General features: G+C 43.9%; 1 protein-coding gene across 2 annotated transcripts in view; it reads left to right on the forward strand.

The window, feature by feature from the left end:
* TBC1D2B (TBC1 domain family member 2B) overlaps window positions 1-23643 on the forward strand; it is a 103180-nt gene that overhangs the window by 46763 nt on the left and 32774 nt on the right. The window contains exons 3-7 of one of the 2 annotated variants that reach the window (XM_029574938.1): window positions 2797-2965; window positions 5455-5618; window positions 8346-8575; window positions 13854-14246; window positions 17067-17177. In XM_029574938.1, coding sequence (XP_029430798.1) covers window positions 2797-2965; window positions 5455-5618; window positions 8346-8575; window positions 13854-14246; window positions 17067-17177 — 1067 coding nt within the window. The remainder of the gene's footprint in view (window positions 1-2796; window positions 2966-5454; window positions 5619-8345; window positions 8576-13853; window positions 14247-17066; window positions 17178-23643) is intronic. The other variant, XM_029574939.1, reaches the window with a different exon arrangement.

Genomic DNA, 23643 nt, shown 5'->3' on the forward strand with positions numbered 1-23643 from the left:
TTGTAATTACGTACAAGTCTCTGGGTGCGGAGAGACATTATTTTTCAAGAACCTTTTTTTGGACTGTGAGAAAGTAATGTTGTATGCATGTATCCCAAAAGCTTGCTGGGGGGAGAAGGTGCACACACATCTGCCAGTCCTATGTGTAGTCTTCCTACGGTGTCTGCTTCATTTTGAAGTTTTAAATAGAAAACAAGTTTCGATATGGTAGCATTAAATTTCAAACCCCACATCAAATCGCTTCTGAAAAGCGGTTTCTACAAACTCCAAACCCTTAAAAGACTTAAGCCTCTCCTCCACGCCCACGACTATCAAAACTCGACTACTGCAACGCCCTCCTCAAAGGCCTCCCAGCTAGCACCATCAAACCCCTTCAAATCCTACAAAACACCATGGCCAGAATCCTCACAAACTCTAGAAAAACAGATCACATCCCTCCCATACTACAAGATCTTCACTGGCTCCCCATTACTTTCCGCTCTAAATTCAAAATACTCACTACCCTTCATAACACGTTGTACAAAAACAACTCCCCCTGGCTCGAAGACATGCCACACTTCCATCAAGCCAACCGCCCAACTAGAAACTCCCTTGCAGGCACCCTCCACACCCCCTCACTCAAAATTGCCCACCTCACAACTACTAGAGAAAGAGCCTTCTCCATTGCTGGCCCCACCCTCGAACTCCGCTTAGAACCCTCCTTGAGCCATTTTAAAAAAGGAATCAAAACCTGGCTGTTTAAACAGGCTTACCCTAACTCCTCTCAAGCCTAGTCAGTGACCCCGTATCTATTTAGCTCCCCCTCCGCCAGCTATTTCCCCTTACCTACTTCCTGTCCCATCTCAGTTCCCCCCTCTCTGCCCCACTCCCTCTCCTCCTCTAGAGTCACTTTTTCTCCCCCTACCCTGCCCCCCCCCCCCCCCCCCCCGGACAATGTCTTCCTCTTATCACCCTTTTCCCCCTGCCCCTCCCTCACCCCCCTCTCTACTTCCCCCCCCCCCCCCCCCCCATACCCTCCTCAACCCTGGCCGTCATATGTACATATTATCATCTTTTCCAATATATACGTAAGATTGTATTTAAGCTTCTCAAGTTTTTTTCACTTCATTTATTTAATTAATTTTGGATAAGTTAAATATCCAATATGTACTACATAATTTTACTTGCTCGTTACTCACCTCTTAAATATGTACTTTCTTACGTTATCTAGTTAACCTACTATAAGCGTTCATTGTATTTTCAAAGCGTTCATTGTATTTTCCTTTCTCAGTTATATGTAAACCGACATGATGTGTCCTACGAATGCCGGTATATAAAATGCATTAAATAAATAAATAAATAAATTAACTTGTTTTGGTGAAAACTCACTTTGAAGGGGGTTTTTTTTGTTTGTTTGTTTTTTAAATCTTTCACATTCAAAACTAGTTTGCCAGCATCTGCCTGACTTCTTCTTTCATACAGATTATTTCATACAGATGATTTCCTCCCAGTCACTGTTTTCCCTTTCTTACCTGTTTTCTGTTCATTCCATTTCCTATTTAAGACTCTTTGTCAAGGCCAAACGCCTGCTCTGCCTGTCAGATCGTCCATTTGTCTGCCTGGTGCATCAGTGGTTTTTGGCGGGAGTTGGGAGGACAGTAGCTCTAAGCACAAGATCAGGCGATGCGCCTTCCAGTTTCCTTGTCATGTATCCTCCAAGCCTCCTGTATTTAGCAGAAATCAGGCAGTCTCTGCATCTTGAGCCCACCCTCCCTTATTCTTCTCTTCTCCCTAGCCACTTTCCTTTCTGTCTCCTCCTCTCCCTGCTCGTTTTTAGTCTCTCTCTTTCTCACACCCTTTCATCGCTGTCCCCCATGTCTTTTTCCTCTGACATGTCGTCGTTTTCGCCCTGCTGCTGCTCTGGCTCCTCATGCTTGTCCTCCCATCCTGTTGTCGTCCTGCCTTTGATCTCCCGTGGACCAGGAGTAGCAGCACAGGGGGAAGAGTGAGAGCTTCTCCTTCTCTGTGCTGGGGTCTCTTCCTGTTTAGGAAAAAAACAAAAAAGTGGCATGGGAGAGGTGTGGCAGACGCACTTTTGCTGTTCTCGTGCTGCTGCCGCCGCCTTTAGCCTGATCCTGCCGCAGTGGGCACGCCAAGAAGGTGGGGGAGCCATGGCTGTGCACGCCAAGGGCAACTGAAGAAATAAGTGTAATTGGATTCAGGAACTTTCCTTCCATTATGAGGGGTTCTGGACAGCGATGCGCCTCTTGGTATCCCCTTTTCTGTGCCTGGTTCCCTCAGTACTGGGGATATTTCTGCCTTAGATCTGCACCTTTTTTTTTTTTTGCTTCTTTTCAAGAGTTTATGGTGCTAAAGTCTAGTGCTTGGAAGGAGAATGAAGTTTTCTCTATAGTATGGGTCTTGATATCTACGAGAGAAGTGTCTTTCCCCAACCTCACCGTGTACTAATGTCCTAGTGAGTACTTAAACTTTGACCAGAGAGCCGTCTGGCAGATGTTACCTGGAAGAAAACTCTCAAAATGAAGGATAATTTTCTCCTAAGTGCTTTATTTTATTGCTACACCCAAAGGGAAAACATTGTCAGCTGTGTGAGCCAGCTAGGTGCAAACGCTGCTTTAATATTTAAATTCCTCGTGCTATGTTTTCTCTTTTGGTTTGTGCTGGTTCTGTAACTTTTTAATGTAGATGTGGATTATAGGAAAATGTTAATGTTCTGGTTGCAAGCCCTGCAGAAAAGTAATTTGATCCATACCTTTCCTTTGCTTTAAAATCTGCCACCCCCCTTTTTTTTTCCAGATTACCTGAGCATCCTGGATCCAAATGACTCTGCAGAAAGAGCCCGAAATATCTTGGCTGTAGAAATGTCTCCCGAGGAACTGGCAGGGGAGCAGGCCGCTCATCAGACAGTACCAGTCCCTTTATCCACCATTAACCTTTCCCTAAAGCACTGGGGGAGTGAGATCAGGTAAGAGTGCCCAAGCCATCCTTGCAGCTCTTCTCGTAGCGCAGTTTGCCCCGACTGATGCCACCTGACGAAGGATGTCTATGTGAGTCCGGCTGATATAATCCCCCCCGAGCGGTTTCAAGTGGCCATTTGGAATGCACAGCTGCGGGTGATTCCTTCCAGGGCTGACACAAGGCAATAAGAAGGCACTGGCTAATGATGTCAGCTCCTGAAAGAGCCATTCCAAGTCCCTAGGTAGTTTTCCAATCCATTAACTGAGTAAAACAAGTCTAGACTTGCATGGGAGCTTGGAGCGGGTTTGACTCCATGACCTGCACGTGTGTTACAGTGTCCTGTAGTTGCTGAGCTGGAGAATGGGGCTGGGAGAGTAGATATGGTAGTTGGGGTAGGGAGTGAAGTATATGCGGGTGTGGCTGGCTGGGGTATAGTGGGATGAGTGAGTGGCTGGCGGGTGTGGCTGGCATCTCTTTTCCTCTCTTCTTTGTTTGCATTCCCCTCCCCTCTTATCTTCCCCCCTACGCTGTCCCTGCTTCTTCCCACTTCCACAGCCCTCGCTCCTTTTCATTTTCTGCTGGTGCCACCCGGGATCCCCTGCCAGTGCCGTTTCTCAGTTCTGCCACTAGAGCGTATGTTCTGGGTTTGTTTGCCTGTGACGTCAGTGTTGCAGATGGACGGACAAATCCAAAAGTGTATTTTTTTTTTCCATAAAATATGCTAAAGATGTATTTTATCCAGAAAATGGAGCAGATATAATTTCTGTGTTGTAAGTAACCTAAGTGACTTTTTTCCCTTTTGTGGCTGCTTGATATACTTCACAGTGAATTTAGCCAGTTAAAGTGCTGCTTTAAGTTTTTTTTTTTTCCACAGTTAAAATATGGGAGACTGTCCCTTACTGATGGTAGACAACCACAAAGCGCTAACATAAATCTGATCAAAGAGATAGCAGGAGATACAAATAGTGACAGCTATAGTCCGCTTCATTCTTATTTGCTTACAATAAACATGTAGCAGTGGAAACCAGATTAGCCATATTCTCCTGTGTACGGTACTTGTCTTCAGTGCAGTTACTTTTAAAGGCAGCTTTCAAACTGATCTAGACAGACCAGGTACTAGCATAGAGGGGTCCATACTCTGGGGGAGCATAATACAGATGTGCACATAAAACTGTTTCTCTGCAGGTGGTTGGCATAGGTGCAGCAGCAGTCAGAGAGGTGAAACCAGAGCTGCTGTTTTACTAAACTGATCTCAGCTATGTGGTTTAAATTGTATGCTTGTATGACTGAATTATAGCCCAGGTGCAGGTGTGGCTCACTGTGTATGTTTCTCAGCTGGTTATTGTAACCTGTCCTTTACACATTACGCTTATGTTAAATTCTGTGAAGCCAGCCTGTTAATGACGCTTGAAGAGGAAGCACTGCTCATGGGTTATGTACAGTCTTCAGGTCATTTATACAGAGTTGGTATCTGAGCTGCCGTGAGAAGTATATGCATGTATAGCTAGCTGGGGTGGGATTGGATGAGTGGGTGGTTAGCTGCGGGTGACTGAGGTGGTGGTGGTGGAAATACCAGTGCAAAAAAAAAAACAAATAAACTACAGTAAAACTTTGTGTTTATTTCTTGTTGCAAAACATTTGCCAGAATGCGTAGAAAATGTTCTCAACAGTTGTGCATATGTATGAAAATATGCTTAAAAAATCTCTGCAAAAGAGCAAAACCTGTTTGCAATTCTGGAAGTTTTGGTAAGAGGGACTTCTGCCCAGTGTGCAGACAAATCGCCCAGCACTGCAGGGGTGCACGCGAGTTGCTCCCAGAAATGCATTTGTAAAATGCTCCTGCTGCAGGGTGATGTGCAGTATGCAGCTGCCATGGTCATCGGAGTTATCGTACCATAAGCTGTATCATATTGTGAGAAGATCCCAGTCGCTTTTAAACTGGGAGCCATTCGAAAGCTCATGCACTCCACGTTTCTTTCTTGCTCCTCTTAAAGGTGTCACGGTTTAAAAAGATTCCACTTTTGTGCAGGAGCAATGCACCTCCTGGAACTCGGCCCTACATACTTTACAAATGACCAATAATAGTCAAAATGCTAGAACTAAGTTAAAATTAAAATGCTAGGCTGAGGCTTTTTTTTTCTGTGACCTTGGCCTAAACCTTGCTGTCCCCAAACTTACTGCGAGTTGTGGTTGCTAAGATGGAACAGAGTTGGAAGATTTATTTTCCTGGGAATAAATGCTGGACGCTGGTAACGAGGGCAGTGTCTGAATTCAAGGAAGCACGGAACAAGCACAGAGGATCTCTGAGGGAGAGAAAGAGACTATAAGGCTGAACAGAAGCTGTGCAGGGGGCCCTTCAGCCTTTATCTGCCATCATGCTCTCTGTTTCTATGTATTCTAACTGTTCAATAAATTTGTCGGATGAAAAAGGAATAGAATTGATGTATTCAATAGTACCAAGGTCAGCTTGAAAGAGGAATTGTTTTTGCTTTGCAGAAATTCAATGTATTCTTTACGGCCAGGCAAAGGGAACATCGAAAACAGGAAGAGTGTGTTCTACACCACCGAAGAATGGGAGATGCTAGACCCCACCCCAAAAGAGCTGGAGGAGTCATTGGCACATGAAGAAAGGAGGAGAATCTCAGCAGAAGGAAACAAAGGTACCAGCAGCAATATTTTCCTTTACCCATTTGTTAGCTAGCTGAGCATGTGTGTGCCTGCTGCCACCCTCACTGCATTGTTCTTGGTGCCGTGGTTTGAACCATTCAGTGTCCTGCTGATCCCTGTGGATCAAACCATGGAGCTAAGAAGAGTGTGAGGTAGGGTTGCCAACTGTCCAGTTTTGGACCGGACAGCCAGGTTTTCAGGCATTCTGTACAGTGTCCAGTCAGAAGTACCGACCGGATGCTATAAATGTCCGGCTTTGCAGGTGGATCCTCCTTTTTCTTCCTCTGTGGGAGGAGAGCTGTGCTGTATCCCTGCCACCTTTCCCATGCTGTGATTGGACAGCACAGCACTCAGCTCCCAGTGGGTTCTGCAGGTACATAGATGCACGGTTTAGGGAGTTCACTGGCAGGATCTAAAATGTATGCAAATGAGGGGGTATCATTCCCCCACCCCCCGGTCCTCAAGAATCCAGTTCTGGTCTATGGAAAAGTTGGCAACCCTAGTGTGAGGAGGTGAGGCAGAAAGCTCTGCTCTTCTCTCCTCTAGCCAGCTTGGGTGGGGGGGGGGGGGTGGAGAGAGAGGAGAGGGAAGGTCTGAGGATCACAGATTGGATCTGTGTGTGTGTGGGGTGGGGGGTGATAGAGGATTGGTGGGAGGGGAGGGTGAATGGGACAGAGGACCACCAGGATATTGAAGGAGAACAGGACTGCTTCACAGCCTTCTGTGTCATGTGCTCATTCCCCTTCCCCCAGCTGTCATGCGCTCGTGCACCCCCCTGCCTCCTCTAGTTGAGAGCCAGTGCTTTAGACTGGGACTGGCTTTATTCATAGTCTGCAATTTATTAGAATTCTCTGAGTCTTCAATCCTGTTACTTTTATTTATTGATTTCTAATACCTCATTATAAATTACATTCAATGCCCTGAAGAGCCACGGAGTAATTTTGATTGAGTGGATTGCAGTAAACCCATGAGGAAAAGTTAGGATTGACGGGTATCTACATAGATTATTGATAAGAATAAGTTATACAGAAATATTCTGCTTAGCATAATTTTCCAAAAATCTTGCAAATTCCTCCTTAAAGAAATAAAATGTATGTTACAAGGATGCTCAGCTTGTAGAACAATCTGGTCTGGTCCCAAAGTTTTTGCTGTTAGGGTAGCACTAGTTTTATTCCATACGCATTAATTAGGTAAGTGTAAAGACTTATTGTAAGTTTGTGATGCGTGGTTGGACTTGCCTGTAATTACTATTGCTGCAGTTAGTAAAATCCACACTGATCTGTCTTGCTTTAGTTTTGGAACTGTGCCAGAAGAAGCATTCTCAGGTCTGGATGTAATTGAATCTCATAGGTAGAACATCACCTGGGATATTAGTATCTGCGTTTTGTCTCAGTATATGTCATTCCAGCAGTCACTAATTTAGAGCACTCTTGGCATTGTAACTCAAGTAAGTATAATTATGTGGAGGATTAGGCAAGACACACAGTACAAATAACCTAGCAGCACAGGATGTGCAGCCCTATATTTAACCTAAGTTGCTATATTCCCTGGTATTCCTAAAGTCTGACTAGTGCCATTTCTTTATGTGCATCATTAAAGCAGGATTTGTGTGACCACTATTTCCCGCAGAATACTTTCCTTTGTCAGTAGATGCAAATTGCATATGGTTTGTGCTTAAAGTGAGTAAGAGAACTGCATTGGGCACATGATGCAGCTACTGGTGAACACGTCTGTGCAGCTGCACCTCCTTTATCACTCCTTTCTGCAAAGCTGTCGGAGTTGTCATAGGTTGGGGTACTTTTAAAGGACCAACGGGCGAGATGCGCATGAGCTTCCGAGATCTGGCAAGCATGACGAGGAGACGAGACCTGCGAAGTCTCAAACCCCCATGTTCTACAACCGTCTTTTTGTTGCCCCTTTAAAAGATATTTCAACCTACTATGACTGCGGTTTTCTCCTGGCTCAATATGACTGCGAACCCTATGCTGTGCAACAGTTATGATTTGTTTTCTTTTTAGCTAAGTGCAGAATAGGGAGCGGTAGTTTTACTGTAATGTTTGTTAGGATAACCTGCTTTGTGTAATGATTCTTTACTGTACCAAGCAGGGGCTTCAAACTCCAGTCCTCGGGATCTACAGGCGAGTCTGGTTTTCAGGGTACCCATATGGAGTGTGCGTGAGAGATGTTTGCTTGCACTGCCTCAGTTGTATGCAGATACATAATCTCATGCATTTTCATTAGGGGTATCCTGGATTGCTGCACTCTTGGACTGAATTTCCCAAAATGTTCATTTACAATAGGAATGAAAGGTGTGTGTATCTTTTTAAATACCAAAGTACTGAAGTCCACCAAAAAGTCATTTAGACTTGCGGAACTGTTCACTGTAGCACAGAATTCACTGTAAAAGGCTTAAGTGGCATATTTTTAAAGTTCTCTCTCTTCATATTTGTATACCTTTGTTTAAAATGATTTCTGCTCATTTTTTTAACATAACATCTTCGTTATAGCCCTTCCTATCCCATATGACAACTTATTGAAAATGTCTTTAAAATTTTTCTTGAAGAATGGAAAATTAGTGTCCAAACCTATGCTGATTCCTATCAAAAGAGCATAAAACTAATTTTTAGCAAGAAAATGCAGCCCGTTTCTGTCAGAATCTGCAAAGCGGCAGTTTTTGTTCCGCACAAAAGCAAATTCTTTTGTTTTGTTTTTTTTTCAAGCAGGTGCGACCAGCTCGACCTTTGCATTTGATTTTGGGCGCATTCCCTATAAAGGGAAGCGCCCATTGAGAGAGATGATCAGCTCAAGCAAGAACAGGCACAGCCTCGAGTCTGCTGCGGTCGAATGGGTTTCTGGCAATGGCAGCAAATCTACGTCCGAGGTACACCTGAGGTTTCAGAGCCAGCAAGAGGAACTGGAAAGGTTAAAGAAGGATCTCTCCAGCCAGAAGGTAACTATTTACACACCGGTAATTGAAGATCCGGCAGGATGAGGAGAGATCCAAGCTGTCTCGTCCAGGCTATGATTTGCAGTTCCTTCATTACTCTGTAGCATGATGAGCACCTTTCACTCAACTCTCACATCAGAGTCAGAAACATGAGGATATGCTTTAAAAGTCTCTCACTAGGTACACTATGGTGGCAAGTGAATGTTCCCCATTATTCACACTACTTATGGAAGGAAGGTTATTGCATTTCTTCATCTAACATTCGTGCTAGTCCTTACTAGGGCTTTACTGTGTGTAATCCAAATCTGCAGCGCAAACAAACCAGAAGGAGTGCCAAGACCTATAAAGAGGTGCTGTTCCTACTGTTTCCTTTTATGGGGCATTTTTTTTCCATATAAGAAAAATACCTGTTTAAGGGACCGAGGCAATAAAGTGGTTCTAGTTACCTTCCACCCCCACCATTGATGTAGAGAGCAGTGCAGAAACATGCCATGTGCACCACGCAGTTGGATGCACATTTTGGATGCGCTAGACTAGCAACCAATCAAATAAAGAGATTAGCACATCCAGAATGTGCATCCAAACAACTGCGTAGCCGATGGCGCTCATCACATGTAAATTCCATGTAGACGAGGCTATGAGCTATTACCCCCTGATGCAGAAAATCGCTGGGCGCCCAATGAGCACTTTTTAACGCGACAAATTTAACTCCAGTCCCGGAGCTGCTGTTAAATCAATCCACAAGTCAAGGGCTCAGGAGAAAATTAAAAAAAAAAAAAAAGTGTCCTGTGTCCTCATACTTGAGGTGTTTAAGAATAAAGATAATGAAAAAAAAAATTCTGGATGCATAATATACACACACAGTAGACATGCTCCAGGCCAATTTCGCCCCTTGCTATTGTGCGTGTACATTTGGCATCCAGAAATTTGACCTGAAGCGGGATTAAATGGATGCTGCATTGAGTGCCCATTGCAATTGTGCGCTCACAGCCACGTCTCCTGGGCGCCCGATGCATTTGAGCACTAGGGACGTATAATTCTTCCTTAGCGCATCCTTTTTAACGCAGCAGCTCATTAGAATATAGCATCGGGCGCCCAGGCGAGGTGGCTGTGCACGCGTTAGGAAAGCGGGTGCTCAATACCAGGTAAATGGCCATTGACAGGTTCCCTGTAAGCATCTGGATAAAAAGCAGTCCTGTCTATTTAGGTCAAAATATTATTGTGTTTCTTGGTTTTATTACAGCCTCATTTGGTCCTTTTTCTGAGGTTGTCTTTCCTTTTTTGACACACAGAATTGTTTTAATTCTTATATTCCTATTTTTATACCATTTTAGGAATAAAAAGTGTCCATTATTTATCTTTCCCTTTTTTTTTTCTTTACCCAGCAGTCTTTCTGTTCTTTTGGGCCAAGGCTGGGATCTGGCAACCCGAGCCTTCATTCACATTTACCCTGGAGATTTTCCCCCTATTTTATATTCACACTTCCCCCCCCCCCCCCCCCCCCCACCAAAACATAACTAGCATGGTCATTGCAGACACAGTCCTGGGCCAGGAGTTCTGGACCCCTGAATCCAGCCACTAGGTGTCTCCGTCTAGCAATGACCATGACTCCTTTCCTGCGCAGCCTCTGCTGCACTAGCTGACTGGGAGCAGAAGCTTCAACATGGCCATCGAACTGAGGGCTTTCTGCATGGCACTGCACAGCTCTGCCACTGAAGCGGCTATTGTGTCTTGTTCTTAAATGCGTTCTTTTCCTCAGCTCTTGAGGTAATGGTGATTTTACACCAGGGTGATGCTCTCCAATCGGGAGACCTTTCTGATCCAAGGCAGCACCAGGGCTGCCTGACTGGATTTGGGACTTAGCTACTATGTCCCTGAAGATCTCATCAATGCACCTCTCTGTCTGCCTCAGCTCATCCAGGTCTGCCACTCTAGCCTCCAGAGATTGAACTCCTTCTGTGAGAGCCAGGAGCTTTTTGCACCAGGTGCACGCATACAATCTCTCACTTGATGCAAAAGACTAGAAAGCCCCCCCTCTTGCTGTTGGACTGTTGCCTTCACCTTTATTTTGTTGAGTTCCTAGTTAAGTTTAGGTTGCCCCTCTTGCTGCTGGACTGTTGCCTTCACCTTTATTTTGTTGAGTTCCTAGTTAAGTTTAGGTTGCTAAGGGAGTTGGAATTAGAGTATTTTTAAATGTATAGGTGTATTCACTAATTATTCTGCTAGTGACCTAGAAGGGGATGATTAAACTCTCAAGGACTGCTGCAGTAGTATGATTTAGATAGCCCGATTGATTTTTAATGAGAAAGTGTTTCTTGCCTAAAAATCGGGGAAAGACAGACACTAGAATTAACTCCCTCTGGCTTGCTTATTATCTCAAATACACACAACTCTAACAAATATGTCCCACTATTTCACCTCTCTCCAAACTTTATGTCCTAAGATTTCCCAAAGCTATACTTACCAATCCTCTTCAACCACCATTAAGTTGATCTTCACTGAAAGGATTGAGAGGTTTGAGTTTTATGTGCTGTTAAAATTCTTTCCCAGGGGATGTTGGGAACAGTATGCAGATGAGCCTTCCGGTGCATGCATCTTGGGGAGGGGGGTGGGGAGAATGGGTATGATCCCCTCTTGCCCAAATTCTCTGAGTATCCCCCTCTTACCTTGAAATTGTGGCTCCTTGGGCTGCAGCAGCAACAGAAGATGAGTTAAAATCAGCCCTCATATTGTCAGACCCTGGGGCGCTCCACCCCTCCTCCTGCATGGGCTTTCTGTTGCCAGGGAAACCCATGTGACGGGTGTGTGACAGCTCGAGAGGGCTGCTGAAGGCCCTGCATTGATTTTTTGCTCATCTTACTTACTGGAACCGGAGCCTGCATCATAGGAGGGGGGAAACAGCAGCGATGCAGCAGATTTCAATTAAGGATATTCAGCGGCAGTTTCTCTCTGGCTCCTATAAGAATTTGGCTCTGGAGGCCGTTGTCTATTCTTAAATCCAGGTCTGGATCCTGAACCAAGTCACTGGATGTCATCTCTTTAAGCAATGGCCACAACTACTACTCCCCTCGGGGCCCCTCCCCTTTATTTGCTGTGATTTTTATGTACAACAGCTTCTAAGTATTAAAATATTTTAATTGTGGAATTTTAGGGTTTATTTGTTGATTATGATTTTATTGTATTTTTTTAATGTGATATACACCACCCTGAGCTTTTTAGAGATAGTATAAAATGTCAATAATAAATACCTCTTGCTTATACCAGCTATAGGCGGTTGCTGTTTTTATGTAAGTACATGGAGCCAGCATTGCATACAATGTATATAATTGTTAATTTCTCACATGCAGCTCGATACAGTAACATTCAGTTGAAGATTTCTCGTCTGTAACGAGCTCGTTGCGCACAATTCGGACGCGTAAGGCAAACCAGCGATACAGTCTCCAGTTTCGCGCATCCGTAGCGCTTCTTAAAACAGACGCGTAACCCTTCCCCACCCGGCATGTAAATGAACGAATTAGCTGTATAATGAAGGAATTAGCTATTCCCCTCCAATACCGTAACGCGCACTCAGGTTATCTCATTAGTAACGCACTGTTTTGCCGTGGCCGTAACGTGTTAGTTTACCGCCTCCCCCTAGTAGGAGTTAGAACTGTGAGTCTAGTAACAAATCCATCGACACCGCTTAAGACACTCAAAAACAATAAAACACAATTAAAAAAAAAAGCGATACAGAGATGATCGAGAAAATGTAATGATGTGGGACACATAAAACCTGTCAGAAAAAAAAATAAAAATGTTTAAATACCTGTCGGAGGGCCGCGTGGGTCCAGGCGGCGGGCGGCGGCGGCGGCGGGAGCCGGGTGGTCGCGTGTTAAATCTAGGCCGCGGGCGGGTGGGCGCCTGTTCCAGGCGGCAGCGGCGGCGGGGGGACATGCGTTAGTTCGAGACGGCCGGTGGGCGGCGGGTGGTCGCGTGTTAAATCTAGGCTGGGTCCGCACAGGCGCGCATTCATTCACTGCCGGTGGGGGCTGCCGGGGCAGCCCCCACCGGCAGTGAATGAATGCGCGCCTGTGCGACCCCTGCGATTCGGCGCTCAAGGCAGTCACATGCTGTGACGTCACGGCATGTGACTGCCTTGAGCGCCGAATCGCAGGGGTCGCATTCATTCACTGCCGGTGGGGGCTGCAGTGAATGAATGCGCGCCTGTGCGACCCGGCCTAGATTTAACACGCGACCACCCGCCGCCCGCCCGCCGGCCGTCTCGAACTAACGCGTGTCCACCCGCCGCCGCCGCCTGGAACAGGCGCCCACCCGCCCGCGGCCTAGATTTAACACGCGACCTCCCGCCGCCGCCCGCCAGCCGCCTGGACCCATGCGGCCCTCCGACAGGTATTTAAAAATTTTTTTTTTTTGAACACTCAGGTTTTTACATATTTTTGGTATTTTTTTTTTCACTTCATGGTGCCTGTCATTTGAAATGTCATTTGAAATTAACAGGTACCAGCGTACCCTGGTTACTGTATAGGCGCTGTATTAAGCGCCTATACAGTAAAATGGGTTACGCGGGCATAACCCTTCCCTACCGCTTTAAAGCCGCGGCATGCATTTGCATGCGATTAGAGGAGAGTATCGGGGAGTTAGTGAAGAGAACTGTGCGTGCGGGGAGGAAGGGTGCGCCTGACACTGCCGCACTGTTATTACCGCGGCCTTACAGGATCGACCCGATGATGGTGATTAACACACTTAACGCATTTCTTATGAAAATGCTGGAATGCTCAATACCTCCTCAGGGTGTACAACATACGTTTAACAAGGCAGTCTTCATGTGACCTTAGAGTATTTATTATACTTGCTACTCTTCCTGACCACCGAGTGGAAAATCATAGTCTGAATTAGCAGAGGTAGCCCTTGATCTGCTAAGAAATTACCATTTAATGTCTGTGTGATAGCAGTTGCTTCTAGTCAATGGCAATGGAGTATCAGCTCCAGGGGCGGGGAAGACTAGAAATATTTTATGCTTAATTTAATTCTTCCATGTTCAGTAAAATAAATTGTCATTGTTGGCTTTAAATCTAATATGGGCTTTTTTTTTTTAAGAAACAAAGGTAAACTGCTTTTTTTGTGAATTTTACTTTTCGGTTGTAAGTATAACCATTAATTTGTTTCATCTGGCATTCTTTCAGTTTTAGAGACTTTTAGCACATATAGTCATAATATTGTGTCATGTGAATGCTACCAGATTTTCTTAATTTAGATAGTTCAATTATGTTCTTTTTCTTAGGAACTTGTGCGACTGTTGCAGCAGACTGTTAGGTCTTCCCAGTATGATAAGTATATAGTAAGTCCCCTTTGTGATGGCATTTCGAAAGACAAGCTAGAGCTTGTAAACCAAAAGGACAATCAGATTTTGGGACTCAACAACCAGCTTGAGAAGCTAAACCTGGAAAAGGATAATCTTCAACAAGAACTTAGAAACCTTAAATCCAAAGTTGGTGAATTAAATGACCAGTTGAGTATGTTGATGGAAACTATTCAAGCCAAAGATGAAGTGATAATGAAACTTTCTCGCCAACTCAGTGACTGTGAAGACAATCAGGCCTCCCAGAGTGTAACGGCCGATGCTTCCCTGTTAATACCGGCCCACAAAGATGTGCAGGAACTGAACAGACTAAAGGTAAGCTCGTATGTCATCTTCCCACATGCGATGAGTGATTTAGAAGGGTGGAAATTCATTGTAATGTAGTCAATACAAGGATAAAAATGAGGCTTCTCATCCATCCTTTGATTTATCAAGGGATTGCATATAAGCATAGCCATTCTGATATTTAATAGACACAGTATTTTCATCGGTGAACATCTGGGCTGTTAGGGATCATTTTTCCATTGAATTCTTCACAGATAAAGAAGATGAGAATAGGCTTCTCTAGGTGAATAGATATAGAGGGGTTTTCTTTCCTAGAAATTGCTGTATTTGAATCAGAATTTTAGTATAATCACAAAAGAGTAGTTACAAATTAACATTTTTATCTTTTTTTCCTAAAGAGCTTCATGACTTTTAATGTTATAGAGTGGAGGATGACTTCATTTAAATCAGTTCCTTTTAATATTAAATCAGAAATGTATCTTTAACATTTATACAATCTTAGTTTTCATGGAAATTGTCAGGAGTTTTGCATTAGCTGTGGTTACAGTTGTTTCAACTTTTAATCACCAAGTTTCCATGATTTTATTTCTAGATATTAGCGGCATTGTCTCCCAGTGAAACACTGTATTTTTTTTTAGTAGAAATGTCGAGGTCAGCTCTAGAGAAATAGCAACTAGATGCCATGTGGAGGAGCAGTGGTCAAAACCGAGAATGAATGACCTAGCTGTTCTCAATATAGTGAAACCTTGTGATAGTAGCCTCCCTAATTCAGTAACAATTCCCAGAGGCTTTGTTTCTATGCCTTGCATTTCAGTAGAAAACAAATCTCCTTTCAGAGAATGAACAAGGCAATACAAAACGTGAAGCTGATTTTGTTTTCTCTTTTAGTTAATCGCTGTTTCCTTGCTGATGATAAGTCTTCAATGTCTTGTCCTTTGCGTGTAAGCTCTTCTATCATCACCACCAGCATGCCCCACTCCTGGGCCTGTTAGCCCCATCCCTCACAGTCTGAGCCACTGCATCCCACGCCACTACATTTCTCAATAGAAAGTGTAGAAAAAATGTGATTTTCAGAAACTACCAATTCTATCAAGTTATGTTATAGTTTTCTGATATAGTTACATTAGACCCACCAAGATTATTTTGGTTGGGACCTAATATTCTTAAGTACACATCAGTGGAAGAAAGAGCCTCATACATGAACCTATTTCCCCATCTAATCCTCAAGCTGGTTCTGTTAGTGTGCATATTTCTTTAATCTAACCTTTAGTGGTGTTCTAGGCAACTGACTGCCAATAAAAGGGCAAAAAAGTCAACTTCCAATTGGTTATAGCATAAATAATATGGCATCTTTAAGTGCTATGTTTTAGAAATCATGTGTTGCTTTATTTTGTTTGTTCCTTCATTAATTTCTAGTAGTTTTCTGCACTTTTGGGCTTCCTGCTAAATTGGAACCTGCCTGTTGTGGGCTCCGTGAGGTAGTGAGACTTTATTAGTTACTCCCTGCAGTTTTTCACAATTTTTAGTCCTTCCTCCCTCTTCTCTAGCCCAGTAACTACAGTAATAATATGTATGTATTGTATATAATATTCTATATAATGTAATATTATACAGAAGCAACCCCTTCAATTTGTAAGTTCCCTAACAAGCTGTCATTGCAACAGAAGCTGCTAATGTTGGCACATGATAGCACAGATAATGTGCTATGCTCTGCCAACATTAGCAGGTGTGCCTTGTGTTGTCTTTTTATATTAATGTTCTTTACAAGCCATACAGCTCTGGGCCTTAAGTGTCACAAAATGGTGTGTGTGTGTTATAGTGTGAAAAATTAAATATGTAAAGGAATATGTAAAAGTTGTCTGTTACTTTAAGAATAGCTTTAACTTCCCTATGTATTAGATGGCCTAAAGCTCCAATAGTTTTGCATTACTCTGAATGTAGAGGTATCTGTTCATCACCCTGAATATGGTTTGTTATATGGAGCTTGATGGAGTAGAAGATAATTGTAATACTTGCTGATAACCACAAGTAAATTATTTATTAGTATACAAGAGATGAAAAACCCTGCTTTTGTAGTACAGTAGGTATTAGAACCTGGCTCTTTCAGCAAGCCTACTCCATCTCACCCCCTATTACATAAAACCCCCCTATGAATCTTATACTGATATCTTGGTATGAACGCCTTTATGTCTGATGATTTTGTACTGTGCACTATCATGTATATAGTTATAGTTATAGTTCTATTCCATAGGATCTACCCATTGATGCTTGTTATATGTAAGGGCTCCTCCCAATAATTAGTTATTTGCTGCCTAGTTTACTTTGTTATCTGTTATATGTACGGACACTGCCCAATGGTTTTTGTTCACTGTGAATCGATACGATGTGCAAACGGATATCGGTATAAAAGAAATGTTAAATAAAATAAAAATAAAATAAATAAAATAGATTCCTCAGCTGCTGTCTACTCAGGTTGACATAAATAATCTGGATATCATACTGTTTCCCAATGCAAGCCAAGTAGGATTCCTTCTGGAAGGCTTTAAATTGGCAAAGTTATGCACAGTTGAATTTCTTATAAAGAAAATGTAAAAACTTTAAAAAGAAAGCAAAACAAAATTACTACATTTGTTGGTCCTGACGTTGATGAACAAATGTAGAAAATTAATTTGAAAAACTGCTTGTTCATCAAAACTAAATGGCTTTTCTCAGCTGTGCACTGGCATTCCAGATTTATATTGTTTGTGAACTGCTTTGAACTTTTGGATTTGGCAATATATACATTTTTTTTTTTTAAATAAGTAGTCTTCCTGGAATGTATAATCAATTCAAACTTTTTTTTATCTATAGGACAGTCTTCAGGGGTACAAAATGCAGAACGCATTCCTCAACAAGGAGATTTTGGAACTTTCTGCTCTCCGGAGAAATGCAGAGCAGAGAGAGCGAGATTTGCAGGCAAAGGTCAGCATAAACTAGGTAGCTGCCTTTCTGTAATGAGAGATGGGCAATTTTTTTTACTGGACTGGGGAAGATCATGACATGAGCCTTCATTAGTATTAAACTCCTCTCTTAATTTAAGAAAGTGTTGTTTGATTCTTGGATCTAGCTTGCTTCACATTTTGTAGTTTGTTGTTTTGGTTTTTTTCAGGCCTTCAAAAAAGCATTGGGGGTAACCTGCAAAGAGTAGTGGTTACAACCCTAAACAGCATTGGTGTACAGTACACCAGCACTTGGCTTCCAGGAAAGATGGGGTGATCTCCATGGAAGGACCATAGATAAAACCTAAATGTCAATGAGCATGGGGAGGCTAGAATTTTATTTGTTTCCTTTTTACAACAGGCTAGGGATTATTGCAGAGCTTTGTAAAAAGACATAGAAGGGGAGTCTGAGTGTTAATGTAAGTACTGGACTTACAAGAATCAAAGTTGAAAATCGGAGGGCTGAGAGAGCCTGCCAGTGGAGGAGGTGGAGGCCATCTCTTTGGCAGTATTTTGAGTAGCCTTGAGATGGGTAGAGGGCAGTGGTAGGAAAGGTTGGGTAGAAGACATGGGAGAGTTGTGTTGGGTTGCATATGGGAATTTGTAAGTGCATCTCCCTAAACTAAACAAATCTTAACCAGGCAGACCGGACAGGCCATTTTGGTCTTCATCTGCTGCTGTTTATTGTTACTATGTTTAGATATTGATTAAATTGTAGAACACTAAAGATCTTAGTCCTTACCCCATCCTGTAAGAACCAGTTTTAACCAATTGTAATGCAATATGTAACTAATTGACAACAGGCTTGTGATAATTGAACATATAAACACAGCTAACAAAACAAAAACAAGACCATATGTCGTGGAAAGAAGTCTTGCCCAAAAATAATAATAATACTAATAAAAGACTTCTTTCCACTGCATACGGTCTTGTTTTTGTTTTGATAGCCTTAGCTATGCTTGACCATCTTCCTGTTTGTTTTGTTGGACATATAAACACAGAGCACAATCCATTTTACCTCTGCTTTTGGTGCCCAGTCCAGTTTTGGGGGGGCTAAACATATTGCATATCACCAAGTATATGTTATGTTGAATCTGAATAGATTTGGGAACATGAATAGCATTTTTCATTGACCCCAGGCCATGAATTAGCCATAATGCATAGGTGATGTCACCTTTGTGAGCTCCTCAGTGTTTTTGTCTGAGCTACTGCATAGGCATATCCCAGTCTCTCAAACATTTCTACTTCTTAGGGCTAGTTCCCCATATGCTTCATTGCTTTCTAATTTTTCTGCTTTTGCCTCGGCAGCCTCAAACAGAACTGTAAATTCTAAAACATAAAAAAAAAAATAGAAAATTATAAGAAGATGTGGAAGAGCACAAGAGAAACCCAAGGCCAAGAAGCCTGCAATAAGCGGTTCAAGGCCTGCATCTGTGGGTGCTGGATGTCCATCAAAGATATGCTTTCCATCTGCTATCGCTGCTTTTTGGATAAGCTGGTGAAGATTGTCCATCAATGTTAGAAAAGAAAAGGGCCAGAGAACAATTGTCTTCAGACTCCAGTTCCTTCAATCCCCAACAAATTCCATTGCTATCCCAGTTCATAACTCCTGCATGAGCTTCAGATGAGGATGTGGCAGATGCCTGCATTTTGCCTTCCTTTAGTTTGCATACAGATCGGAAGAATAAAGTTCAGAATGCCCTGGGATTTGAGGTAGTCCAATTGCCACGCCACTCTGAGCGCATTCTGTCATGCCCCCCCCCCCCCCCCTTGAAAGGAACATGAAGGCATTAAATGTGTTTTAGAAGAACGTCTTTCAGGGTTTCATACTGAGTGCCTGGATTGCAGCTCACCAGGTCTACATGGAGCAGTATTTGCATGAATGTGTCCAGAAGCTAAAAACCTTGAAAAACTCATCATACCTAGAACAAGCAAACTTCTTCAAGCAGTGGAAGATGTGGAGGAGTATGAAAAGCACCTTATCCATTCTGAATACAAAGCTGTGGCCAGGGCTTTGGCTGCTTCCATAGGGGCCCGATGGCTTATGTGGCTGCAGGCGAGTAGCCTCTGAGAGAATGTGCATGATTGCTTCATGGATGCACCCAGTTTAGGAGACAGTTGATTTGGTGACAAGGTGAAAGAGATGGTAAATCTGCTCAAGAGTATCATTCTACATTAGTCATCCATAGTGGGGGACCAACCAGCTCCTTCTTGATGCCAGTATTTCTCTTGCAAGTTCCCATTCTTCCAAATACATCCCTACTACTTTGTTATCACACTCCTCCCACTCACTCTTCAGTAGCAGCAACTGTATGCTTGAAGTCAGTAGAGGAAAGATGTGAGCCCAAGGTTCAGATGCAGCCTAAGCTGAGCACCAGTTTTTTTTTACTACACTGAGACCCACCTCCCTGCCTTCTCTGGAAGGGTTCAATCCTTCTTGGAATGGCTCCAGATCAGAAAGTGTATCAGTGGGTCTTGAAAACTATGGAATAAAGCTACCACTTACACTTCTCACACTCTTCTCCAACTCACTGGATTTCAGTCTTCAGCTCCGACTCTTCTCAATCTGCCCAGTTGCAGCTGAGAGCAGTCTCTTTTCCAGCAGAGAGCAGTCAAACCTTTTCCTTCCCAGGAGTGTGGCCAGGGATTCTATTCTCTGTATTTCCTAATCCCCCAAAGTTTGCGAAAACTGAGCAAATTACTAGTTTCAGTATGAACTCCCTCTAAACTATTCTGCCTTTTATTCAAAAGAGGGCTTGGATGTGTGCACATTCCCATTTATCCTGCCCATTGGAAGTTTCTCAGGTTCTTGATGAAGGCCCTGCACTATGAATACAAGGTGCTTTCCTTTGGCCTCTCAGCATCCTCAAGGATGTTCACAGAATGTCTTGTGGTTGTGGCGGCACATCTTCATCAGTAGGAGGAGTCTGCGTATTCCCATACCTGAATAATTGGTTGGTGTTTGGTCCATCTCCATCAGGAGTTCTAAAGCCCATCAAAGTCTATATTGTTCCAGTTCATGGGCTTCCTGGTCAACTTTGCCAAATCAAACTTGGTTCCAACTTAAAGAATTCAGTTCATGAAAGCCTGGGTAGGCTCGCTTCAAGAAAAGGCATTTCGCCCTGTCAAAATAACCGCTTGCTGATGGGTCTAGTAAGGGTCTTTGTTCAACGGAACTGATCAACAAGTCTGTCTCTGACAAATGGCAGTTTTGGTTCATGTGGTTCCCCTGACTTATTTGCACATGTAGGGCCTTTAGTTGCAGTCTCCAGAGCCAAAGGGATTAGCTCTATTAACTTACCACTCAAGAGGATAGCATCTCTGCCATCTGAATCTGCCATTGCTGGCTCTGATGGCGTGAATATTGAATGCCAGTAGTTTCCTCTTTACACCTTCCAAAGGAGTTGGAGGATGTTCTGACTTCCTCCAGGAAATCTTTAACCAGAAGATCCTACAGTTTTAAATGGAAAAAATTCTCAACTTGGTGAGGATGAGCCATCTGGATCCCATTTCTTGTGGCCCGAGGGACTTCATTATCTACTCTGCCTCTTGTCCTCAGACTATAGCCAGGGCCGGCGGAAGCACTAGGCGAACTAGGCGATCGCCTAGGGCGCTGAGCATTAGGGGGCGCCGAGCCGCTGATGGCCAATGGCCGCCGGTGGACGTCATCCCAATGGCGGCTGAGCGGTGAACTACTGCTATGCTGTGTGCCGGATATACACAGCAAGAAGATCGGCAGGACCGTGGTACAGTCGCGTCTAAACATGCTGGTGCTCCTCCTCCTCCTTCCTGCCCGCGCGGCCCCGGAAGAAAAATGTTGCCGGGGCCGCGCGGGCAGGAAAGAGGAGGAGCATCAGCCAATGCAGGAACTTCTCCTCCTTCCTGCCCGCGCGGCCCCGGAAGAAAAATGTTGCCGGGGCCGCGCGGGCAGGAAAGAGGAGGAGCATCAGCCAATGCAGGAACTTCTCCTCCTTCCTGCCCGCGCGGCCCCGGAAGAAAAATGTTGCCGGAGCCGCGCGGGCAGGAAAGAGGAGGAGCATCAGCCAATGCAGGAACTTCTCCTCCTTCCTGCCCGCGCGGCCCCGGAAGAAAAATGTTGCCGGAGCCGCGCGGGCAGGAAAGAGGAGGAGCATCAGCCGCGTGCAGAAGAGGATCAGCGCGGCTCGAGAAGACCGGGGCCGCTGCAGAGCCCATCCTGCAGTGGCCCGTGAAGAGGAGGCCCAGAGGTGAGAGAGAGACTGAGGGTTTGTACAGTGTGTATGTGGGCGTGTATGAGATGAGTTGAGAGACTGTGTGTGTGGGTGTGAGTGAAGACCTGAATGTTTGCAGAGACAGCATGGGAGAGCCTCTGTGTGTGTGTGAGAGACAGCATGTGATAGTGAGAGCCTGTGCTTGAGCAAGACAGCATGTGGGAGTGAGAGAGAGCCTGTGTGTGTGTGTGAGTCAGCATGTGACAGTGAGAGCCTGTGTGTAGGAATGATTGTATGAGAGAGAGCATGTGACAGTGAGAACCTGTGCTTGAGCAAGACAGCATGTGGGAGTGAGAGTTAGACAGGATGTGCAAGAGAGAGACTGTGTATAAATAATTGTATGAGGGACAGCATGTGAGAATGCCTGTGTATGTGAGAGAGAGAAAGCATGTGAGAATGAGAACCTGACTGTGTGTTTGAGGGAAGCAGACAGATGGAGAGAAAAGAAATATGTTATAAAAGGAATTGGCAAAAAAATAAGAAAGGGAAGGTGGAAAGAAAAAGCCTGTGACCAACCGATTAAGATCAGACAGCAAATGTAAAAAGAAATAAATTACTTTTTACTGATTGGAACATGTAATCTTTGGGAATGTGCAAGAGTAGCACTTTCTCTATGCGGATCTCACAATGTACGAAATCAGCATAGAGGAACTGGAAGCCCATGGGGCCTGCACAGAGGAGGCAGCAGAATGGGCTTCAGTGCCAATAGCAGCAATCAGCACCTCCGCAATAGCCATACAGCAGCAGTGACAGTGGCAGCAGAGGGATGAGAGAGGCTCTGAGGTTGCTGGCAAAAGAAAGAGAGGGGGTCTCTGCCTTTAGTGTGTGCATGTGTATGAATGGGACTCTGCCTGGGGGTGTATGTATGTGAATGCATGGTTGCCTGCCTGAGGGTGTGTCTGTGTATGAGAATGTATGGGTGTCTTCCTGGGGTTTGTATGTGTGAGAATATGTGCCTGCCTGTTTGTGGTGTATGTGTGTGTGTGAGAATAAATTGGTGCCTGCCTGAGGGTCTGTGTGTGTGAGAATGAATGTGTGCATGCCTGGGGGATGGAGAGGGAGTGGTGTGAAAATGAATGGGAGCCTGCCTGGGGTTCAGTGTGAGAATGACTAGGAGCTTGCCTGTGTGTGTGTGTCTGTGTGAGAACGAGTGGGAGCTTGCCTGGGAGTGTGTGTTTGTGTGTATGTGAGGGAGCCAGTGAGAGCATGAGTGTGTATGAGAAAATCCAGGGGAGTAAGAGTGTGAGTGAGTGGGGGGGGGGGGGGGGGGAAGAGAGTGTCTTACACCCTGAGAGTGTGTCAGTGTCTGTGAGAGCGAGAGGTTATGGTTGGGTATAAGAGCATGAATGTGTATGTATGTGACAGTGTATGTGTGAGAGAGAATGGACATGTGAGTATGTGTGAGAGAGAGAGGATAACCTCCTAATCCTCGACAATATCAGGGTGACTGGAAATCAAGAGCTCCCATGTATGGACAGCAGGGGCTTTTTAAAATCCTTATTAGTTTTAATTATTGTGTGTTATTTGATATATGTACTGTTTTGAAATATTTTATTGGTGTTTGGGAAATTGTAAAAAATGTATATGATTTTAATTAATAGAAATTCTATTTATCAGTAGTTTTAAAATATTTTATTAGTATGGTTTTACTATTATAACTGATGCTTTGTTTCTTGATTTTATTTGTTTTATGAGGAATGGTTGTTCTGTTTTTCCATTGCTAATACACAGAGTCTGGCTTCTTGGGGTTTCCATTTCAGTTTTTTCTAATTTGTGCTCCTTTATTTTGTATTCTGTATTTGGTGAAGGTCTGTCTCTGCTCTGTGTGTGTGACCATGATGAGAGATTCTGCTAGCATTGGGATCTATAGCAATTGAGTTTGTTTTGTTTCCTCGGTAGGTGGTGTATTGGTATTCTAGGACCCAGTGTAATATTTATCCTTGCTTATTCACAGGTAGGGTTATTGTTGTTTGAGTCCTTGGTGTTATTACTGTTATGTTATGATGGGATTGCAGTATAGATTTTGGGTGTCTCTTTTGCGGTGCTTTATGTTAGTTCACAATGTGTCTGGCAGTGGAAGGTGTTTGTGCTGCTGTTACTGTGAGGTGACACCAGAATTTGAAAATATCTTTTAGTATGATGAGCTGTAAGGGAAACATCCAAGCTCCATTGTTTGGGGGAATTTTCAGTGGATGCACA

This window comes from Rhinatrema bivittatum, chromosome 13, assembly GCF_901001135.1.
Source record: "Rhinatrema bivittatum chromosome 13, aRhiBiv1.1, whole genome shotgun sequence".
NCBI lineage: Eukaryota > Metazoa > Chordata > Amphibia > Gymnophiona > Rhinatrematidae > Rhinatrema > Rhinatrema bivittatum.